The sequence below is a fragment of the Podarcis tiliguerta genome (assembly GCF_965153285.1).
Source record: "Podarcis tiliguerta genome assembly, chromosome: 3".
NCBI classification, from domain to species: domain Eukaryota; kingdom Metazoa; phylum Chordata; class Lepidosauria; order Squamata; family Lacertidae; genus Podarcis; species Podarcis tiliguerta.
Genome location: NC_139536.1, coordinates 68,901,049 through 68,925,101, shown reverse-complemented (window position 1 = coordinate 68,925,101; position 24,053 = coordinate 68,901,049). Strand labels below are relative to the sequence as shown.

General features: G+C 40.1%; 1 protein-coding gene and 1 long non-coding RNA gene across 25 annotated transcripts in view; one reads left to right on the top strand and one right to left on the bottom strand.

Moving 5' to 3' along the window:
- Nucleotides 1-277: 277 nt before the first annotated feature.
- FYN (FYN proto-oncogene, Src family tyrosine kinase) overlaps nucleotides 278-24,053 on the bottom strand; it is a 106,659-nt gene continuing 82,883 nt past the window's right edge. For 13 of the 24 annotated variants that reach the window (XM_083433691.1, XM_083433685.1, XM_083433674.1 and 10 more), the window contains 9 exons: nucleotides 22,840-22,938; nucleotides 21,272-21,375; nucleotides 20,279-20,428; nucleotides 15,208-15,372; nucleotides 12,603-12,782; nucleotides 7,324-7,400; nucleotides 7,083-7,236; nucleotides 2,822-2,953; nucleotides 278-1,912 (listed from right to left, as the gene is read on the bottom strand). In XM_083433691.1, coding sequence (XP_083289817.1) covers nucleotides 1,704-1,912; nucleotides 2,822-2,953; nucleotides 7,083-7,236; nucleotides 7,324-7,400; nucleotides 12,603-12,782; nucleotides 15,208-15,372; nucleotides 20,279-20,428; nucleotides 21,272-21,375; nucleotides 22,840-22,938 — 1,270 coding nt within the window. In that variant the 3' untranslated portion in view covers nucleotides 278-1,703. Of the gene's footprint in view, nucleotides 1,913-2,821; nucleotides 2,954-7,082; nucleotides 7,237-7,323; nucleotides 7,401-12,602; nucleotides 12,783-14,600; nucleotides 14,757-15,207; nucleotides 15,373-20,278; nucleotides 20,429-21,271; nucleotides 21,376-22,839; nucleotides 22,939-24,053 lie in introns of all 24 variants that reach the window. The other 11 variants (XM_083433681.1, XM_083433680.1, XM_083433683.1 and 8 more) reach the window with 2 other exon arrangements.
- On the top strand, nucleotides 15,380-17,458 carry LOC310674500. Its single transcript, XR_014509619.1, has 2 exons — nucleotides 15,380-16,824; nucleotides 17,220-17,458. It is a non-coding gene; the product is annotated as an uncharacterized lncRNA (long non-coding RNA).

The window sequence follows — 24,053 nt, the reverse complement described above, 5'->3', positions numbered from 1 at the left end:
AAGTGCGAACATTGGGAAAAATATATTTATTTCTACATAGAAAATATTCTTCCTTCCTTCTGACAACAGTGCACAAAGACACACACTAAAGAAAGTAATTCTTGAATAATTATAAGAGTACAAACCCCTTTCACTTCCAGCCCCCCTCTTAGGCTGAATCCCAGCTGTTTCACATCAGCTTCATAATAAGGCTGCTGCAAGAGCCAACAGGCCAAGGACACTCATCCCCTGCTACAAACCTCCATCTGGCTATGATTTAAATGAAAGAACAAAAATCCAAATGTAAAATACTCTTTTAATTACTAAATTAAGACGGTTAAACATTTTTAAAAATGTAAACTTGCAAATAAAAACAACAACAAAATGTAATTAAGACTAAAATTATTTTTAAAAAAAAAACTTAAAAGAGACATAGAAAGGATGTGGCTTTTTTGTTTCTTTTTGGTTAAAGGTAAGAAAAGAAGGTATCCAAGGCTGATACAGACAACTGAAAAAGTAATACTTGCGTGTATCCCTCCATTCCCTCCCCGTTTCCCCATAAAAGAAGTGCATAGTAATTCCACTGAAACACTTGCAGACATATTGAAAGTAATTTCATCAGCAGTACAGGACATTTAGAACACCTACTTTACGATGGGTTATGGCATGTGAAGAAGGTACTCTAGGGGATGCCTGATGAATGGTTAAGCATGGGGACATGATTAAAATGCTATGAGGTTGAGACTATTTGCATGTGGTTGCAATGTTTATTAATTTTTTTAAAAAATCAGAAAATGTTCAGTATACATATTTTGATACAGGAAAGTACTTGCAGTTTCAGTCTTCCAGTCTGAACAGGTAATGGCGCATTTTCTTTAATAAGTTTGTTATTAAATTTTGATCACAAATTCAAACCACGCAGTTGGCAAAAGTTGCTGGAAATGCTGCACATGATTTCTGAAAGATCAAAAGTTACAACGACCTACAGGTACATAGTCAAACCCAAAAGTGCAATCCAATTTAAAAAGTCATGCTTGGCAAAAGCCAAAAATTCAGTCACTGGCTTTCAGAATCTTCACCAGTGTTTCATGTCTACAAGGAAATTAGTCTTTTTCTGGGTGCTTCAGCATTATGGCTAATCCGTTTCTGAAATGAGTTTCCTCTGCAGTAGCACCCACAACTATATATACAAGTATGTATATATTTTACATATATCTTATATATAAAAGCAAAAAAGGAAAAGGAAAAAACCCAACCAACCAAACGAAACCAAAATCCCCAAACACTGGTCCTGATTTTATTTTGTTAGAACGTGAAAAAATGTAGACAAAAAGAGGCCACTTTTGGAAAATAATACTTTAGTTGAATCAGGAGAAGACTAGTTAAAATCACATAACTTTGCATTATTATTATTTTTTAAAAAAGGAAAGCACTAGGATGTTATTGGCACTGAATTACTATTTACACTGAACAAAGATTTTGCAGTTTACATAACATCAAAACAATGCAGTTTCTGAGTCTCTGATGAAGAACAAAATCAAGTGTTCACTTTTCTGTTCATAGAAGACATTCAGATCTTTACGGCAGGTTAGGTCTGGGAATTCTCAGCTTCTGGCTCCAGTGCTTTTTGGTGCTCTAAGATGCAGCCTTTGGAAGTAGCTAGTCAGCCTTTGTCAGCTGCAGTCGGAACACCTGATAACTGTAGTCTGCACAGACCAGAAAAATTACAGGTTGTCACCTGGCTGGTACTGGGGTTCAGTTGCAGTAAAGTAGTCTTCAAGGAAACCCTGCAAGTACTCAAATGTTGGGCGCTCTTCTGGGTCTTTCTTCCAGCAGTGGATCATGAGCTCATGTAGGGAGATGGGGCAATCCTGAGGGCATGGCATCCTATAGCCCCGTTCTACCTGCTCCAGGACTTCACGGTTATTCATACCTGCAAAAACAACAACAGAGAGATGTACTGGAAATGAATTTTGTTTTGAAAAAAGCAATAGGGCTGGCCATATTTCCCTTAACAACCATCATCTTGTCAGGACTCCAGTAGCAGATACCAAGATGAAGTATTTATCACACATTATCATTATGGTCAGTGGCTTCAGCGTGCCAGAACTATCAAACAGAATAGCAAATTCAGTATTTGGAGTGCCTAGAAGTACTTTGTGGATGAACAATACTTAAATTTGCATTTGATGGCACCTAAATTATAGGTGCATCAAAACTGTGACTCAGAAAAGGTGGTGTCAGGTGTCTGCTGCAAACACATGCAGAGCAAAGTAGGGCCATGCACCCAAACCCTTCTCTCAGTGTCCCCATCTCTTTGGGGAGTACAAAGTTCTGGAGGGGATTTCCTGCGGGTCTGCAGAACACATGCAGAAGTGCCCCCCCCCCATGGTTGGGAACACTGAGTGAACAGGGTTCTTGATTGTGGGAAGGCTTCTATGTGTGCTTAGCCAGACACAGATCTTCCTACTCGACATGAAAAGTTCAGGGGTGGAGATGATAAGGCTAGGGATGGAGCCAGCCCACGTACCCACATGTCCCCTGTGTGATCTGAGCAGAGTTCAGATAATGCCCAAACAGGGCTACTGACACCATACAATTGAGAGAAATGGCCTCTCGACTATGGCAAGGATTTGAAGTGCAGTGAATATGCGGAGGAGATCTCTGTGTGCAGATAGAATTTCATATTGTTTTTGCTGCCTGAAATGAGGTGGGGTTTTTTTGTTGGTGCTCTGCCATGCACACGTATAATTTGTTGGGATCCAAGCATTAAAGCCACAGATTTCACCTAACTCACATAATTGCCTGAAATCATTTTTAGCATGGTTTCTTATTTCCTTACCTGGATATGGCACTCTCCCTTTTGTTACTAGCTCTGTCAGCAATATTCCAAAGGACCAGACATCTGATTTTATTGTAAACCTTCCATACAATGCAGCTTCAGGGGCAGTCCATTTTATTGGAAACTTTGCACCTAGGAAAGAACAAAGCAGCTACCATTGAGGTATCAGTGGCTGGTAGGGGGGTCACTTAATTTCTTTACTTGGGGAAATAATTCAAAGCTTCTTTCTACTTAATATTGACTTCAGGCCACAACATTCTTTTTTTCTTTTATTTCTCATATTTACAACATGATGCTTCTGGGTATATTTGCATATAAATGACAGCGATTTTGTGTGTGTGTGTGTGTGTGTGTGTGTGTGTGTAATAATCAGAAATTAGGGTGCATTTGGCACCATCGAAATCTACCTGTTCCTATTGCAAAATCTAGAAGCATAATTATTTTGAACATGATGCTCACATCTGGAAAGGCACCTAAGTATCGTGAAAGGTTTCTAGAGGAGAGGTGAGGAACCTCCCATCACTCTCAAACACATGCCTGTAACACCCATCTAAACACCCATCTTCTCTCTTCCCCTTTTCCTGTCTTCTCCCCAGCTATTAGCATGTCAGATTCAAGGTTTTACTACTTGCGTATTAAACCCTATGTGGTTCCTGATCAGGGTATCTGAAAAGTCACCTCTCCCTCTAATTTCACCCTGGTCTCTTGAGGTCAGTGGATGAAGATTTGTTGATAGTGCAGCATGCCATTGTGGTGAAGATGCTGACACTTGAGCACATGATTTTATCACTGTTTGCACCAGTTTTCCGGAATTCTTATCCCCTGCAAGTGAAGCAAGCCCCAATATTTTGTAGGGGGGGGGGATTCTTTTCTCCCAAAGCTTCATCAATTATCCCATTTTATTTCGGTAGTTTTTATTTTTTATTGGCTTAATGTTTTCAATATTGTTTTATGGTTTGTATTATATTTTCTGTTTTTCTACCATAGTAGCATGCTGCAATGAAAGTGTTAAGCCTTTCCTTCCCCAAGTGTCAACCCCTCTGAAAATCCTGCTCCTTCCATCCAGCATTGCAGTTAGACGCTTGCGGGGGGGGGGGGGGGGGAAGAGACTCATTTATGTAAAACTAGCTTATTCCCCCCCCCCCCAAATAAAATCAACATTTAAAAAATATACATAATTACATATGAAAACGCAGGCATTTTGTGTGGGTGTCATGAACAGGGATAGATGGATCAGTCTTTTTATTATTAATTAAATCTGTATACCAACCTTCCAATCTATGTCAATTTCAAGTGCGTTTATTCCACTATAATATGTTAGGGTTGTCATATTTCAAACAGTGAGAATCTGGACAGAAAAGGTTAGCTTTTTTTTGGTTGGGTTGCCATACATCCACTGCCACAAAAACTGCTTTCGACCACAGTCTTCCAAATATGTCCGGGAAATTCTGGATGTATGGCAACCCTATGATATTTTCAAAAAAACATGATCTGCATGGAAATTGGTACTGAAGTTGTATTTTATCATGCATTCTACGATTCTATGTTTCTAAATGAATGTTGCCCTTAAATATGCATTTCAAAGATGTTTGGTGAAGGGCAAAATCCAAAGGATAGTTACATTCCAATCCAGTCAGTTCACAAAGGAATTCACATAAATTTAATTTGTCAAGCACCTGTAGATCATGACCTGGTCACTCATTCATAGTGATCAAGACTTGTAGCCAGACTTGCAACACTATTCAGGGAAGAGTGAGAAGGCAGCAACAGCTTCTGCTGCATGCCAGGGAAACCACATGTCCGTGCATCCCCATCCGTTGCTTCCACATGATTGATAGGAAATAAAGTTTGCAGGCCTATTTTGCTCTTATAAATAGTCAGCGTAAATGTTAGAAAAACACTGAAAAATCAGACTCAACGAATAGCACCACATCTTATAAGACCACTGGAGATGGGTATCAACACCATCTGCTTCCTTTAGCAATTTATTCAGGGATTCATAGGAGCACTTTTTAGAGAGTGGAAGAGGCAGGAAGTCAGTTCTATTAATGTCAAGTACACAAACTATCAGGTGGCAAGGGGGAAAAAAAATGAAAGCCAAGTGTATTTGACATGAAACCTTCAACTCTTAACAGAAACAAGCGCTTCCTGTCTCCAAAAGCAATTGCCAGCCTGTATCATACTTTCCCAGCCAGTCTTCTGTTCCTGTGTGCCAGAGACACCATAGGAACAGTAGCTGGCTAGATAAACACAACAATCCCCCAGCTGCATCCCTCTGGAAAATCTATGTGAGAGGGTCGTGGGGGAAAACATACAAAAACAGCTATTGCTTCAAAGTGTTACTATGCCATCAACAGCCCCTCTGGAATTAAGCAATGTTGAGCAAGGGGAAATCTGTACAATACTCCAGTATTTAAAAGCTTGCTTCAAAAATTATTTAAAATATAAGGGAGAAATTCCAGACAGACAGTGATCTGAGTTACAGGCTCTAGAATGCATATAGAGAAGTCATTGCCAATAGGTCTGCATTAATTCCTGTACTCAGGCTGATTCTAGAATTTCCTCTTGTAGAATGTATATGCAGAAGAATCTACAGAAGAATCTGCAAGTGTATTACAATCAACATTCATTTAATTCTGCATTTTTATATAGAGCATACATTTTGGGGGGAACTATTAGCAGTTTGGTTACTATGGGCCCAGACAATGATATTAAGTTTGCCCTTTAAGAGAAGACCCTAATGCTTTTCACAAAAGCAAGGTCACTAGTAGAGGCTCTCCTCCACAGAGAGGGCCTTTTAAGAACATAAGATAATCCCTGCTGCCAAAGGCCCATCCAGTCTAGCACTCTGTTCTCAATGGTATTTACAGCGGTGAAGCCCTGTGGATGGAAATCTCTCACTAGGGAAATTTGCTTGGCTTACATGTTTTTGGTACCCAGTAAGACCTGTGTTCTCTTGGGCTTTTATTTTTTTTCATTTTTAGACTGTTTTATTTACTACTTTTAATCTGCTGAGGGTTTTTAACTGTGAATTTGTTTTATTTTAGTTTTTGCTCTACTGTATTGATTTTACTGTGGCTTGTATGTCCTTATGCACTGCACTGGCAATTATACTGGACAGTATTCAAATAGATATGATAAAGTCAAAGTAGGATAGTTTAAGTATGCTATGAATTAAAGCATGGTACATGTTGTGAAGTAAATTCACTTCAACCAATAAAATATTTAGAAACTAACAAGGAAATAATTGGTTTGCATGATTCATTTTTACATGATCATGCTACAACCAGAATGTTTGACTTACATTTAGTTTTCCTTGGGATGATAAATTTCAAAATATGCTGGCTGTACTAATCCATAAGAGAAAAAGTACTGTATGGACTGATCCATATATGGACTGATCCATATATATGGAGTGAAGAGTTTACAGACCAGTTTCTTCTAAAATGTTTTTAACAGTACACTAAGGAAATAATATTCTACTTTAGTTATAGCTGTTGTTCCCTTTGACAGGGTTTTATCCATTGGTTGCTTAAGCTCACACAGCTGATCTTTCTCTCCCTAGGGTCAAAAGCATCCTGAACAATAGGAGCTATTCTGTATGGGCCTGTATGGGTCTGCAGTACAGGGGATGAATTGCCTAAATTTGGGATATTCACCTTTGCACTGCAGCCCCATATTAAACAGCCCTCATGATTTAGGCACCCAACTGAAGTGAGATGGTTGGGGGGGGGGTTACAGAGAGCTGTGGTGGGGAGGCGCCAGAAAATAAAGATCATGTGCACAAGTTGCTGCTGAGTTTAGGGCAGGCATAGGCAACCTTGGCCCTCCAGATGTTTTGGGACTACAACTCCCATGATCCCTAGCTAACAGGACCAGTGGTCAGGGATGATGGGAACTGTAGTCCCAAAACATCTGGAAGGCCGAAGTTGCCTATGCCTGGTTTAGGGTCTATTTCGTTTTTCCTTACACTCAGCAATAGAATCCCATTCCTCTTTGTCTTTCAGAAATTCTTATTGAAAACCGCTGGTCAAATTTGCCAAAGAGGTCATATATTATACAATTACACTTACATTTCCCGTGTATTGGAACTGATAAACAGTTTCATAATTATCTATCTGTACTTGTAAATTGAACATTGATTCACATTTCCTTTACACTAGATGAGTAGGAAGAAGACCCATCAAGATTTTGGCATGTTTTTCTATCAATCATCTTTGAAAGCTACAGTAGTAAAAGTTATAGCGACTACTTATCCTACCTTGTCTGGCTGTGTATTCATTGTCTTCAATTAATCTTGCTAGTCCAAAATCAGCAATCTTGCATATTAGACCATTTCCCACCAGGATGTTTGCAGAACGCAGGTCTCTGTGTATGTAATTCATTCGCTCAATGTAAGCCATTCCTGCAGCAACCTGTTGGATTTACAATACACTCTACTTAATAAAGAACACAGAACCTTGACATGAGTACATTGTACTAAGAACATAGTCAAAATTTACCTGTGCTGCCATATCCACTAGGTTTGGCAATTTCAGAGCTCTTCCTTCTCCATCTTTTAAGAAATCTAGCAAACTTCCTGCAATGCAATACAAAAAAAGAGGTTTAAAGAGGTTTAGGTACTCAGTGCTGAACAACACATAGACACCAACGTTTTTGATTGAATGTAATGATACATATCCCAACTTTTACCTATACAGCATCTTAAAAAGCAGAGACATCACCTTGCCAACAAAGGTCCGTATAGTTAAAGCTATGGTTTTCCCAGTAGTGATGTATGGAAGTGAGAGCTGGACCATAAAGAAGGCTGATCGCCGAAGAATTGATGCTTTTGAATTATGGTGTTGGAGGAGACTCTTGAGAGTCCCATGGACTGCAAGAAGATAAAACATATCCATTCTTAAGGAAATTAGCCCTGAGTGCTCACTGGAAGGACAGAAGCTGAGGCTCCAATACTTTGGCCACCTCATGAGAAGTGAAGACTCCCTGGAAAAGACCCTGATGTTCGGAAAGATGGAGGGCACAAGGAGAAGGGGACGACAGAGGACGAGTTGGTTGGATAGTGTTCTCGAAGCTACCAGCATGAGTTTGACCAAACTGTGGGAGGCAGTAGAAGACAGAAGTGCCTGGTGTGCTCTGGTCCATGGGGTCACGAAGAGTCGGACACGACTAAACGACTAAACAACAACAACAACAAACTATCCCAACCTATAAATCTCCTGATGTATATTATTATGATGACACCAGCATAAGATTATCGTGCTGTCATAGTTGCCTGTACGCTCCATCTTAAACATTTATGGGCATATATTCATGATAAGGATTCATGAGAATCCTTCCAAAAATATTATTGTAGAAATTACTATATGCCTTGTTTGGACTGGCTATAATGCCTTGCTCACACCTTTTCTCACTTAATACCATCCATTAAATTACATTTTAATATACAGTGAAAGATACATAGTTGCATATAGAGATAGGTGGGCAAACAAATGTTGAAAATGTGATGTATTGCTGTTTTGACACTTGGCTGGGATTGGGCTTTGAGATTTCTTTACTTGGGGTGCCTGGGTTCTGGCCGGTGAAATTCATTTTGAGCAACGTAGAAATGTGCATCTTGAGAAACTGTTATAATTTTCATTAACCTGGCTTGTGTGCCACACCAAACCAAACTAGGTCTTCGCATGGACATGGAAGTGTGTGGACTCTGGGAAAGAAGACTGCAGCTCCTTTGCACCTTTCCAGTTCTGCTTCTGTGCTGCACTCTGCTAAGCCATGGCTTGACTTTGTGTGCAGTAAGAACCCGGGGTTCTGATTTAGATCTCTCTAGATTAACCATGAGCTGTAACCAAAATTTAGCCTATGGTTTACTGTTTGTTGTTTGTCTGGGAGAGCTAAATCCCATCCTGGGGCCGAACATGTTAAATCAGACCATGGCTTAGCACAGCACAGAAGCAAACTTTTTGGGAAGGGGAAAAGTGGCCATGACCTCCTCTCTGGGAAACTACATACTTGGTTTGTGCTAAGCCATGGTGCAAAGCAGGCCAATATATCATGTCACCAGGATCTTTGTGCTTTTCATTAACTATCACCAAACTTACCTCTCAGAAGCAAATGGAATATCTAGTAAGTGTATTCAGTAAACTATGTTTCTGGATATAGAATACAAGACAAGAATACTTAGCAAGATATAGTTCTTTTATCCCTAAATGTAAATGCAGCAGGAAGTGTAAAACAGCTTAATAAAGCCCCCTTTGCCGAAACAAAATAGAAGGGAAAACAGTGTTTTACTCTGAATTTACAACTTTTAGTATCAGTTTGCATGAAATCAGAGCAAACCCAACAAATAGCGAGTCTTTAACAAGATCAACCAATTACTTTGTATGAATATTTTTTAAAAGGTAAAAGATGCCAGTGCCCATGCATGGCTAACTCATCACTAAAATGAGTTCTCACTGCCCTAACAATACCTTGCAGAGGCCTTCTATGCAGGTAATGTATTTAGAAGGTCAGTTCAGAATGCTTCGTTAAGCATTCCCTGATGGAGAAAGTGGCTAGATCGCACGACAATGCCTGAGCTCAGCAAATCCATGGAGCCACAATTGCCTTAGGAAGTGGAAATCAATAACCCTTTCCATTTAAGAGAGAGTAAGATGGAGTAATATATAAAAATTTAAAGATACAATGTTAAGGGAAAATAGCATGGTATGGATTGCAGAGCAGCTAGGAACAGGAAGATGGGAAAGAAAGAAATGGACCCTTTTTCAACACTGAAATGACAAAAAGAGTTAAGTAGTTGTGATAATGTCACCAATCTTAAAAAGGGATTTCTATTCTTTGTTATTCTGTGAAAAGAATGTAGCACAGAGGTGAGGGTTAATCTTTTGTGCCCTGAACCATAACTTACAGAATCATCCATGTCTTCAAAAACAAAAGTAATATCTAAAGTGCTAGATTTTGCAAAATTCTTTTTTAAAATGGTTTCTGTCCTAAACAAACAAACAAAAGCAGATGTTCATCTCTATGATAACATGGTTGCTAGGAAATGCTCAGAGCAGTCTGAGAAGGGATGTGGAAAACAATCTGACAACAAAGTGAAAACACAATTAAAAATACATAAAAGTATGTTTCCTTTCTAGCACTTAAAAATAGCAACTTAAAACTCTTTGCTAGATTGTCACCCACAATCAAGTGGGCATAGAAAAATATGCATGCAAATAATTATATAGAGAGATATGGAGGGGTTTTGACAGTGATACGCAAGGAGATTTTGTGCAGTCCTCACTATACAGCAGAAGCAACAGGAGCAGGAAGACAGAGGCAGTTTTAATGCTCTGGGACCAGGAAGGTTTTAGTGAAGCAACACATTCTTGTCCAAGAAAACATTGCCATTTGTGAAACAAATGTCCTTTCATGTGAATTTATATTGTGTGTACTTACATAATTTCTTTTAAGCTGCCGTGTGAGGAATAGTACTATTTTAGTGTTTTGGCTAAATACATGATTTAATTAAAGCTGATTAAATTAATTTCAATATGTTGTTCAATAGGGCTTCATGTGTATATGATGAGAGATTCAAGATTGCTAAAATGAATCAACAACCTTCATTCACCCTGGCGTGTTCTGGTCAAGACTATCAGTCTGAATTCTAATCCCCACTTACCTTGGCACCCGCAAAATATCTAATTCTGACATGGAGTAAATGGCAACTTTTATACCCTCCAATTAATCAAAGGCTGTTTTCTTTACTCATTAAGAGTTTAATTAATGAGTAATCAATTAATTCGACACTCAAAGAAACCAGAGGCCATGTTTATACTATACAATGAGTCAACGCAATAATAATTAAAGGAGGCATTCTCCATCACTGCTTCAACAATGCAATGGGGAACAGTGGGGAAACGTGTAATGTAGAGGCTCAGGTATAACATGCTGATGGCAGGCCAAATCCTCCTTAAACTGTCCTGTGAGCAAGCAGAGGATAGTGCTGTGAAATGCCAGAGACAGCATACCCACCAAGACATGAACTTCATCTGGGGGAATAGGCTTTGAGCAAGACATTCTTTTTCAACAATATGGTGTAGTCAAACCTTGGTCCTCAAACGGCTTCATTTTCTAATGTTTCAGCTCCTGAACTCTGAAAACCTGGAAGTAAATGCTCCGGTTTCCGAACGTTTTTTGGAAGCCAAACGTCCGACGTGGCTTCCGCTTGAGTGCAAGAAGCTCTTGCAACCAACTGGAAGCCGCGTCTCGGCTGTCGAATGTTTCAGAAGTCAAATGGTCTTCCGGAATGGATTACATTCAACAACTGAGGTTTGACTGTATCAGACTACAGCCAGGGAGCTCTAGTTTAAACAAACATTTATTCAATGAAGCTCAGTCAATGTGTGGCCTTAGTACAGCCAATCTGACCTATTTCACAGAATTGTAACAGGATAAAATATGGCTGAGGAGAACTTATTTATGAATTGCCTTTTACAGCAGTCTCAAGGCAACATGAAACAGCTAAAATATAGTTTAAAACAGAAAAAATAAAACAACTGTATAGGCTTAAAAACACAAAATTAACATATAAGGCAGAGATCTTTTCATCCAGCTGAAAAAGCTTGCCAAAAACAAAAAAAATCTTCAATTGTTTCTGTTGTATCTCAACTGGGATGCTGCTTCATAAAACAGGAGCAGCCGTACTGAAAGCCCTGCTTTGAGTCTTGATAGTTTTGAGATCTGAAGCAGAAACTCTCCTGCAGAATGCAGTGACCTACTGGAAATGTAAGGGTTAGACAGGGTGGTCTGTCAAGTAATCTGGTTCCTCTAACAGAAGAACTGGATTGAGGAGCACCACTAGAATATGCACATGCTCCTTCAGGGAGAATGCTATCACATCCAGGGCAGGCAATTTACTGACTTCTCAAACCTACCACCAGAGCTTCCATCTTGCCAGAATACAGGCTCATTTTATTAGCCTTCATTCAGCCCAACGCTGCATCCAGACACTGGTCCAGGGTCTGCTCACCCATTCCCAGTTGAGATGTTATAGAGAAAGCTGGATATAATCAGGATACTAAAGGCACCTTGCTTCAAATCTTCTAAAACTCACTCTCAATGGCCTGTGATACCACACAGCTCTATTGTCAGGTCTTCCAAAATCATATTCCCTAGAGATAAGATGAGAAATGCTACGGAACAGTGCCCCAATAGGCATCTCTCATACAGTGCAGGTTACCATGGTTAACGGTATCAAAAGCTGATGGGTGATCCACCAGGAGTTGCACTTGCAGTGTTCCTCTCTTGATAAAGAGTGATCAAGGCTGATTCAGTCCCAAACCCAGCTGTGAACCCAGATTGGAATGAGTCTAGAAAACCAGTTTCCTTCAATGATGCTGTCAATGGCACCACCACAACCATCTTGTAGACCTTGCCCAAAAAGAGGTATTTGTGACTAGGTGGTAGTCGTTAAAACACCATCAGGTCTAGGGTCCCCTCCTCTGAACTGGCCATGCTATGGCCTCTTTCAAGGTGCCAAGCACCACCTATTCCCACAAAGATGTGTTCATCACACTCTGGATCCACCCAGTCTTGTGTATATCATCACCTTTTGTCACTATTTATATCACCTTCAGCTTCTTGGAGAGAGAAAAAAATGCAATAAAGAACAATTACTTCAATGGGTAGCTTTAAAAATAATGGGTAAGCAAATGGTTGAAGGTGATGCTAATTTGCATTAATCAATCTAGAGAGTAATTCCTGACTCACATCTACAAGCAGCATGGTGCTAACTTACCTTTGCTCATATATTCTGTGACGATGTAGATAGGTTCTTCGGACACCACAGCATAGAGCTGGACCAGTTTGTCATGTTTTAGCTTTTTCATGATCTGAGCCTCCTCCAGGAATGATTCTGGGGACATTGTGCCAGGCTTCAGAGTCTTTATTGCCACTTTAGTATTTCCATTCCAAGTACCTACAAAACACCCACAAATGCTGTCAGCAGAAAAATCCAGTGTCCACAGAACTCACAAGACTCTACTCGCAGTAGGTAAACAAAGAACAGAAGTAGCAAAGATCAGTAAGTGAGACATCTAAGAAGCAGTGGACATTAATGAGGCTGTGCATTTTTTGGTTGCCAGTTACTGTAATCTAGATCCATACACTGTAGTGGCCAAAGGGATGAATACACATATGCTAAGCTAGTTTTAACTTCTCTGTTATAAACGAAGTGACCAAGGACAAGCCATTGATCTTAGGCTAATCTACTTCATACTGTTATTGCACAGCTGAGACACAGCCCTGAGCAACTTGGAATAAATTTTTCTGCCTCTATTATTAAAAGAGGCCATCATTTTTGAGCTCCTTACACAAATCAGCAGAAGTCTAATTTAGTTGACTGAATAGTGCAGACTGATATTTCAGTGCTAAAATTAGTTCCATTTATTTGAGGGAATTCATTATAAAAAGACTTCCTAATGGAAGAAGCTACATATATAGCTTTGGCCAAAACAGCACATCACATAGTGTTTTTTTAATTTAAAATAAAACACAGAGCTAAGGAATTCATTCACTCTTAGTTCTGCATTGAACCAACAATGGTGAGTGTGTTAATGCAGGAATTCACACATTAGCTCAATACTTTTTTGGTAACTATCTATAGATTCCACCTCCCCTGAAATAAGAGGCACTTATTTTGATCCAGAAGAGAAAGGTAGATCATAAAGGGGCTATGTTGACATGTCTATAGATGTTAATACACACAAGCAACTTGTTCTCACATATTCTGAAGAATAGGTAGTCTTCATGCAACTCCCACCCCCAGGGTTGCTTAGCTACTTATTTGTAACCAGTTTGATAGGAACTGAGGCAGTAGACACAGGCAAGGCACCATGACTATTTGACCTCCTGTCACTGGTGGCTTATTGGCAGGGAGAGACTTGAGGTGGTAGCAAGGTCCAGGTGATGCAAATGCATGGGCAGAACCATGGGCAGAACCAATCTCCTGCTCCTACCAGTGTGTTTACTGAGCTCATTGCCATCTCACCCCTCCTCCCCAGCAGGCTGCAACAATGCAGCTGACAGGTCAGGTAAGCAAATATGTCCTACCTCGCTGACTCTACAGGACAGAGTGAAGGTTTTTTCCTCACTACCATGAAGTCTCCTAATGTAGTGCTTTACTTTTCCCCATTGACATGTGGTAGCCATACATATATATGTAGAAAAGTGAACTTGGGGACAACTCTTCGGTGAGCTTCACCCTGCCCAGTGCTGCCTGACCCTGGTTACTCTGAAATCTGGAGCACGTTTTCTCCCTTTTCAGATGTATTTCAAATTATAGGTCATTTACTTTGTTTCATAGAACTCAAGAGGAACTATTGACAAACTAGTCAGTACATATTTGCATAGCCCCAATCTTGATTTCATTTCTGGGACTAGTTAACAAATGCTGAAACTTGGGAACTGGTACAAAGGGCTGTATTAAACCAAATACAAAGGATTATTTGCCTGCAGTGCTAGAATAAATTTCTGCAATGTCAGTGTTGCAGTTTGTGACACTGCACAAAGGCAGCACTTGGTGTGGTCTCCTCAAAGCCCATGTGGACTTGCACAGCTAGCAAGTTGACAGACTAGGCATCAAGAGACCATATAAAAAATTTAGATTTAGGTGTCACTAACTTTAGATTTATTTCACTTCGTTTAATGATAACTTTCTGATTTTGAAACGGACAGGTTTTTTTTATGATGGCTTTAAAGTTATCTATCCCAAACAGAACAGTTTCCACTGCCTTACCACTCCACACTTCAGCGAAACAGCCCTGACCCAGCTTCTTTTCCAGAAACAATGAATCTCGCGCCACTTCCCATGCATCCTTAGCCAATCCGACAGTTTGTGGAGTGCAATTCGATGCAATCACAGTTAAGTTAAAACATAAACCATCAGCTTTTTCTACAGGAAAGGAAATTAATAAAAGAAATACTTATAATCCACACAGTTATTACATGCACAGAGAAAGATGGAAGGTGGTTTTGTCCTTCAGTGCCCATGCTCACTTAATTTCGAGGTAGAAGGCTCATCACAACCTTTACATAATTAACAGATTAGAGTGTGTGAAGCTTGATTCTTAAGCTGAAGGTAGTTTGTCAAACCTGACATATAGAGCCAGGAGAGCATATGAGATCATCTTTCTTTCTTCTTCTTCTTCGTCTATAAATTACTCAGTGCTCAGAATGAAAGGTTTTCAAAGTCAGAAGCATGTTATCCTAAGTAATCGAAGACATCTGCTCTTTGATGTTGCTGGTCACGGCTCATTTTGCTTCCACATTCCATCTTCCATACTTGCCCCCAAAAGTTGGGAGACTATGGGATATATATATAGATATGTATTTTCTCTGCATACCCATCCATACTTCCCCAAACTGCCCATTTCCCAGTCTCTTGATCAACTGTAGTGACTCTCGTGGAATTTCCCAGACATCTTTGGTTTTGACAGACAGATCAGTAAGCCTTGGCATTCCTTTATGACAAGGGACTACTAAGCGGCAGCAAAGACCTGCAGCTCTCTCTGATGAAGCAGAAGTGAAGCAGAGGGGAAAGAAAAGAGTAACAAACATGAAACATACACAGGAAGCAAGAAAAACAATGCCAGTAAACAAGTTACATCATTTGTTAGTAGCATTCTCCCCCAAAAGCTTGAAGATAAACAAACTGTACACTTAAAACATTCACTTTTGAAATATTCACTCAAGGGCATTTATTAATCCCATTATTCGTTTGGCATAAGGAGTGGATAAATCACCTCTTAGTTTCTTCCTATTATTGCAACATTCTGCAATTATGGGCGACTGGCATAATGTAGTTCAAAATATTCATTTAATACTGTCTGACTTGATAAATTATTTATTCGTTAAATTTTCAAATTATTTAACGAGTTAAAAAAACAAAGCAGCACATAAAATGAAAATCCTCACACCTCAGTCTAACTGTTTTACCTTTATGAGAATTTTACTTTTTATAATAAAAAGTGTATGTGGTTTGCATTAAAAGAAGAAGCACATGTTGACGAGATTTGTGTTTCCTCTCCCCACCCCAGGCCAAGGAGGCCATGAATAGATGCCATACATGTTACATCATTTTGTATTTTAATGTCACCATGAATGTATTTTCACAGTAATGTTGATCTTTAGAATGGTTGGCATGACAAAAGTCTGCAGAATTCTTTGAGCTACAAGGAAGCATGTGGGGCAGGCGGGGCTGGGAAAATAACTTTAGCTTAGTAAGTCCACACAAATGTGTGAGCTCCTGCAGCCACTTTGCCCTGTCCTGATTCTAAAACTTGGCATAGCAGCAAAAAGGACCAGGAAGGAGAAAATGGCTGGGAGCTCCCTTCCAGGAACCTGCATGTTCAGGCAGTCTCGCCAAACCATGGTTTGGCTTAGCATGCCCCGCAAATCAGCTCCCTGTCTGTACACAAACAATCACAGATGGACTGATTGTAAAGTTATCACCCCAGTAAGCTAAACTAAGCTAACCTAAGCTAAAGGATCCCTGGATGGTTAAGTCCAGTCAAAGGCAACTATGAGGCTGGGGCACTCATGCTTTTCAGGCCAAGGGAGCTGGCTTTTGTCCACAGACAGCTTTCCAGGTCATGTGGCTAGCATGACCTAACCGCTTCTGGTGCACGGAGGACCATGACAGAAGCCAGAGCACATGGAAACGCTGTTTACCTTCCCGCCGCAGTGGTACCTATTTATCTACTTGCACAGGCATGCTTTCGAACTGCTGGGTTGGCAGGAGCTGGGACAGAGCAATGGGAGCTCACCCCGTCGTGCAGATTCAACCCCCCGACCTTCATATCAGCAAGCCCAAGAGGCTCAGTGGTTTAGATCACAGCACTACCCACTCTCAGTACTACCTACCCCAACTGCTTCCTTGTAGTGTTACTTTATATTATTTTTTGCTTCTTTCTTACAATGTGTTAAGAGGTTCCAAGTCAGGAATTAACACAAGTAAAAAGGTAAAGGTAAAGGTACCCCTGCCCGTACGGGCCAGTCTTGACAGACTCTAGGGTTGTGCGCCCATCTCACTTAAGAGGCCGGGGGCCAGCGCTGTCCGAAGACACTTCCGGGTCACGTGGCCAGCGTGACAACGCTGCTCTGGCAAGCCAGAGCCGCACACGGAAACGCCGTTTACCTTCCCGCTAGTAAGCGGTCCCTATTTATCTACTTGCACCCGAGAGTGCTTTCAAACTGCTAGGTTGGCAGACGCTGGGACCGAACAACGGGAGCGCACCCCGCCGCGGGGATTCGAACCGCCGACCTTTCGATCAGCAAGCCCCAGGCGCTGAGGCTTTAACCCACAGTGCCACCCACGTCCCTTAGCGCCACCCGCATCCCTAACACAAGTAGTGAGAACAAATATTGAAAGGCAGGAAAAGGACATTTAAATTGTAGGATTGTTAAAATAACAGCAATTTGATGGGCTGCAGTATCTCCTGGATGCCTTTTTCTAAGATATAAATGCAGTAGTGGCTACTGGATTGTCCACTACTGGGTAAATATATATGATTTACTTGTCTTTATTGGTGCTTTAGGAATAAGGTACAGGGGGAAACAAATGCCCAGAAGCAAGTTTGTGGTGCCTTGTTTTTATTTTAAAAAAAGCTGGCATTGATTTAAAACTAATACAGCCCAAAATGATCTAAGCCCCAACTATGTGAAAGAAGGCCTTCTCTCATACCAACTTGCTACAGTTTTAAGATCAGTAGGATAAGCAGTGCTTGTGGTCCCAAAGCACAATGAGATTCATGGGGCAGGAGCTTGTGGGGCAGACTTTCTCTATAGGGACCCTCAGCTGTTGCTGCTGGTGCTATCTGTAACTGAAGCCTGCATTTTGTTTTATGCTGTTTTAATTTTATTGCTTAATTCTTGCTTAGGTTTGTATATGTCTGCCCTGGGACCTGGTTGAAGAGTGGATTATAAATAAATGATAAATAAACGTTTTTCTTTTCACCCATGAGTCCAGAAATACATGGGTATCAGACAAAATCAATTAATGGCTATTAATACAATCAAGTTGGTTCTTTGGAGCTGATAGGTACATGTTATACCTCTATCATAATACACAGGAGCCTGACCTAGAGTTTGTAAATCTTTTAAATGGGGTTTTCTGAAATAAACATGGAGCAGATGCAGCAAACTTTTGCAGGTAAGGAGAAGAAAAGGGAGAAATGGTGGACGGGGTGAAAGAGCTAGGGGAAACCAATTAATAGACAATTCAGGATGGTGTAGTGCCAGAATATGCGTGGACGATCTTGCAACTAGCTCAAATCTAGGCACTAGAATTTTCAAAACTGCTTTCCTAACACTACCATAATTTGCAACATGGCCAGTTATGTTCCCAATGGAAACAAAATCATAGCTTGAGGCAGAGGCTTTTTGTTTGTTTGTGAATTTCGTTTGTTTGTGACCTTCATAGGAGAAGGCCGGGGGGGGGGGGGGAGGTAGTCCAAAAAAGGAAGGAGTACTGGGACAGAACACATAGCTAGGAGCTGTAGAGGAAAAGAGCTGACAGCCATATCTGGCAGGGGCTGGTGAGGTGGAGTAGAAAGCAGCAAATGGCTGCCACTTACAGGGAGGGGAGGCCTGCGCCCTTATGAGTGGGCAGCAGAGACAGGCAGTGGCTCATGCAGCACCCATGCAGATACACTGCTGGCAAATGTAATTGACCACACTCAAAGAGAGAGATGCTGGCCCTTCATCAGCAGCACACCTGCACACCGCAGGAAGAAGCTTTTCCCTGCTTCAAATACCCTCAAACAGGCCCACCTCTAAGTTTAAGCAGCTTCCCAGGATAGAAGAAGGAATTTCAATAGATGTGACTTGCATGACTATCTATGTCTGTTGAAATTCCTTCTTCTACACAAGTATTAAAAGTTTTAAGAAGCCCTGTACTTAAAAAGCAAAACAAAACTGGCTACCCCAGACATCCCACCCTCTCAGTTTCTGTTCAGTGGTGGCAATTTACTGCCTTCCATTCTATCTCACCAGCCATCACACCTCGATTTGAAACAGCCACCCAAATTTCTAGGCTGAAGCCAATGTCTTTGCAGCCACATATTTTCCTACCAATGGCAATGTAAAAGATAACATTTCCAGCACTACACCAATAGAAGAGTTGAGACTAGAAACCACAAAGTATTAGAAAATGAAAGTCTGAATGTGTATAGGGATAGAATAAATAGATCTTAGAAGCAAGATTGAGGGCTTTGGTGCAATGCAAAACAGGGAGTCAATGTATGAGAATTAGACGTAGGATTAATATTAAGAAATAGTTGAAGCATAAATTGTCAGCACTCCTCTAGTTAGCATAACCTTAGACCAAGCAGAAATAGAAGGTCAGATTTTCTTTTCAGAGAAGCTCTGAGTAATATTACAAACAGAAATAAAATGATGCAGCAATAATCCCAAACAGATTCCCCTCCCCCTACAGTTTATGAAACATTTTAAAGATCAAACAATCTTAGGCAGCATTATAGTTATGATATCCTAGACTAGAATAAGCAATTTTAAATATAGTTATGAATAAATTTACTTAAAAATAATGGTAGGAAACATCTTGAAGATAAGAACTTTGCAGAATATTTATAGAAATGTGTGTGTGTATGCGCATTTGGAACAACATACACAACATAAAAGTGCGAGGAAACTATTTTAAACGATTAAGCAAATTATACAGATATGAATTTCTAATTGTTTCACAGCTGTGCTACAATGCAAAGTATGGACTATTACTAAAGATATAGTATATGGAAATCAATGTAATAAAACATGCATGTTAGCTATAATGTACAGTACTATCTGGACGGAGACAGCCTTACTACAGTTATCCATACTCTGGCAACCTCTTGTTTGGATTACTGCAATAAATTATATGGGGCTGCCTTTAAAAATGATTTTGGGGGGGGCCTTAGGGGGATGCAGGATTGGGGAAAGGAAAGTGAAGTCCTTTTGTACAAGCAGAAGTCTGGTTGCACAACATTGGATGGCATCAAAGAAAGAAAAATTACCGATATGCTACATAGCTAGCAAGAATTATCCAGTCAATGTTCCCAATAGTTTCTTTGTGGTTTTGTACTCTAGCAGTGTAATTAATGAAGAACATTGCTTATGTAGTGCAAAGCTGCTTTTATTTTCTTGGTTTTTTTAAAGGAAATTGTTTATTTGCTCTCATCAGATATTGCTGTGTTACATTTGGAACAGTTTAATGTGTTTTACAATTGTATCTGTTTTTATAATTGTATATTCTATTGTTGCAACCTGCTCTGGTACCTCATGGTGAATAATATTGAAAGTATTGAATGAATGAATGAATAATTCTTTAATGTATTATACAGGAAAAAAGTTCTATATACACTATTGATATCTTATAGGAACAGAGAATATATACCAGACATTTATCTGCAAAATTACCTGAATAATGCTGAACAAGCTGTTGAAGAGTTTCAAATTGTGCCCTGGTTGTAATGTAATATCCTCCATTGTCAAGTTTGCGAATTTTATAATGTTTGACATGATCTCCTTTCATATCATCCCAGTCACGAATAGACAATGAATAGGCACCTATTAAACAAGTTTTTAAAAGCTACATATAGTCAGAAGTAAAGTAAATAGACTTAATTCTAACTAAAAGTAATTTAAATTCTTTTGATAACATATTACAGTCCAAAGAAAAAAAGGACCATTCACTGTAATTACAAAAGGCATAATTAAGGTATCATATATAATGTATGCTAAAAGAAGACATTGCTGGATATACAAATTTACAGCTACAACTTTCAGTATTTTAAGATACGTGATACCTCTATATTGTAGTCAGCTTTGAACAACAATTATAACACCTGTATAGGGTTTTGTTTAAAATCAAGAATTGCTTGACTGTTTTGAATTGCATGATAGTTTAAAACTCATGTCTAGGGCATGCTTTAAGTGATGACTTAAGCAAAACTAAATCATACTATAAATGCTATCTATGTGCACAGGATCCCTTCATCTTCAACCTCTGTCCTCCCCGTCTTTTAAATATATATTATATTGATACACCTGATCAAATTCTTAACCAATTGCAAACAGTGATTTGCTATTTATTGTGTCGAATATAAATTTCTTTTTATGAGCTTTGCAAAATTCCACAAGCATGCAGCAAAATTTGGAGACGTCACCCCATAACCCTGCAGTTGCTTTTCTATACTTAGGAAAGGCACTACAGAAGTAATGAACTAGAAATGATGATTATTCAATACCAAATACTGGTAAACTCAACACTGACACTCATAGGTCACACAAACAAAAAATCAATGTATGTATGATAGATTAGGTCCCACTTGTTATCGGCTCATCGCTTTGTAAGCATCCCCCCCCCCGTCCCCCCGGTTTACTTAACAATTAAAATACTGGCCATACTACCTTTGGTGGTTTCACTCTCACGAATCAGGAAAGTTCCTCGAGGATTTCCAAATGTTAGCAGCTGCCTCTCAGCATCCTTTCGTCCAAGTTTGCCAAAGTACCATCTACCAAAAACACCAAGAAAGAAAATTTCATTTTAAATAGAAGGCTGAGCAATATTATTTAATTTGTACAAACAGGAGATTATTTAAGGGTGACTTGTGAGGATCTTGTGGCCTGAAAATACAATCTGGAAACCTGTTATGGATAGTAAATGGTACAGGACTCTTCTGGAAGCAGAAGATGGAAAAGGACAACTGCAGTAGCAGTCAAAAGTACGGTTCACCTAATGAAAAGTCAAACCATGATATAATGGAGGTGTGGGGAACTTATGATCCTCCAGATGTTGCCAAACTACAACTCTCATCTCCTATCCATTATCCATGTTTGCTAGGGCTTATGGGAACTGTAGTTCAGTAACATCTAGCAGGCTGAAGGTTGCCTACCCCCGGTTTAGTTTGAAGCAGGCTCTCTGAGAAGAGTTTATGGTCACTTTGATCCTCTCTGATGGTTTTGCTTCTGCGCTATACTAAGTCATGGCCTGGCTTATCCGGTGGTCTGAACCTGGGATCATGATTTAGCTCTATTCAGACTAACCATGAGCTGTAACCTATGGCTCTATGGCTTATGGCTCATAGTTTCTCTGAAAAAGCTAAACCATGAGCTGATTTCAAACAACATGCTAAGCCAATCCCTGTCTTAGCTCTGTGCAGTGCAGAAGCAGAATGACCAGGGAGAAGTGTGCATGCACACAAAAGCTTATACCCAGAACGAACTTAGTTGGTCTCTAAGGCGCTACTGGACATTTTTTAAATTTTTTAATATATTTTGAGAGCGAGTAAAGTTATTAATTTCTCTGGGAGGCTGTACACTCATCTGTTCACACAAAGCCATAGTTTGACTTAGCATGATGTGTGACTCATGCAAATATGAACAACTTGTACCTGTGGTGACAACTGCCAAGACCTGACTCCTGACATTTATTTGAAATGCACAATGCAGAACAGAAGGATACAGCTATTTAATGTGTATTCAGAATAGTTTCCAAACCGAACCACTTATGCTGGCAGATCTAGAAACCATTGAATAAATATGCATGTTTAAGATTTAAATTTTCAACTTCAATGGACCTTGCACAGTACTGAAAATGCAGCAAAAAATTCCCATAGCATTTACATTTAAATACTGTAGTCACAATTATAAAAAGTTTGTTCAGCTTGCAATTATTATGCCTTTATCTCTAGTGAATTGGCATGTGCAAAATTTATACAATTTGTCTTCTGTACTGACATACCAACTGCAACATGAAGGACACTCAGGCCAAGAAATTTTGGGTGCTCCTACTTTGACCTAATGAGAATGAGTTTAGTTTCCCCCCCTTCCACTAATTTACCCAATTATTTATCATTGAGCTGAAGAAGGAAGCCAGTGTGAAATCTGAAAATCACCCCAATCAATCACACACAAAATCTTTTGCACTTTCTTTAAGCACAGCTTTAAACAGTTTCCATAAAATTAAAAAAGCATACTCCTCTGCTTGGATGGAGTCAACTGGAGCCACATAATTACTGGGAATGTATCCAGTTTCTCCTGTAGTCAAAGAACGGGCTTCCCACCAGTCTCCTTCCCTGAAAAACAAGAGGGAAAAAAGAGTAAGAGAATTCCCACTCTGAATTCAAAGCTACTTACCATAAACTGTTATAGACTTAATTTGACACCCTTCGTTACGGAGTTCATTATGCATAAAAAGAGAGAATTAAAGGAACAGGACACAAAGGGTCAAAAAGTGACAGAAGAGTCAAATGTGTATTGAAACTATTTATTGGTTTTTATTTTGCTACCGCTGCCTAGAAATTCCACTAGATGGAGATATTTTATCACACCCATAAATACTGTGGCTGGTGTCGTTTAATAGGGGCTTCTCCAAGCAAAACGGATTGCCACATTTTGTACAGTTTGCCTCTCTGTTAATGAATGTGCCAGTATGAGCAGCTTCAGAAGCTCTAAAGTATATGCATCTACACCAGGGACTTTCCCTAATGGCAGCCCCCTGAGGTGCATTGTAAGAGGGTTTAGAACAGGGATGGGGGACCCGTGCCTCCTCCAGATTCTGTCACATCTGCCCCAGTCAGCATGGTAACTGAATGGTCAGGGATGGTGGGAGTTATAGTCCAGCACCATCAGGAGAGGCACAAGCTTCCCACCCCTGCTTTAGAGGCATGAGAGTGGGCAAGACTCTGGAACAGGAATGTGAGAAAGAGGCTGTGTACACTTTTCCGGCTTAAAGCACCAAGTCTCCCCCTCCGTAACTTGGATAAAGCTGGTATCGGAGGGAGAAACGCATCAAAATGTGGTATTTCAGGGAAAACCATGAGAGGACAGTTAGAGGATAGGTGTGGATTATGGTTAACTTTGTGTGTACCCCCCCCAAACCAGTGGTAAGGAGTGCCCTGGATGCAGAGTAAATGGGAGTCTAAAAATTCTGTGGCATGAAAAATGGTATTGGGGCAATTTTTCCAGCATGTTTATGAAAGCAATGATGTGTTCAGCGTATGGGTTGGTATAAAGCCTATATGAGAGCAGGGACAAGCATGCTAAGCTTTGCTCCTGCACTGCTATCTCTGTCACTCTCCACAATCTGGAATACGATTATCTAAGGTGAGGAGTATCCGCAAGGAGGAGGCAGCTTCCCGCCTCATACCTCTCCCTCCAACTTGTGGAGGGGGGATGGAGACAGCGATGG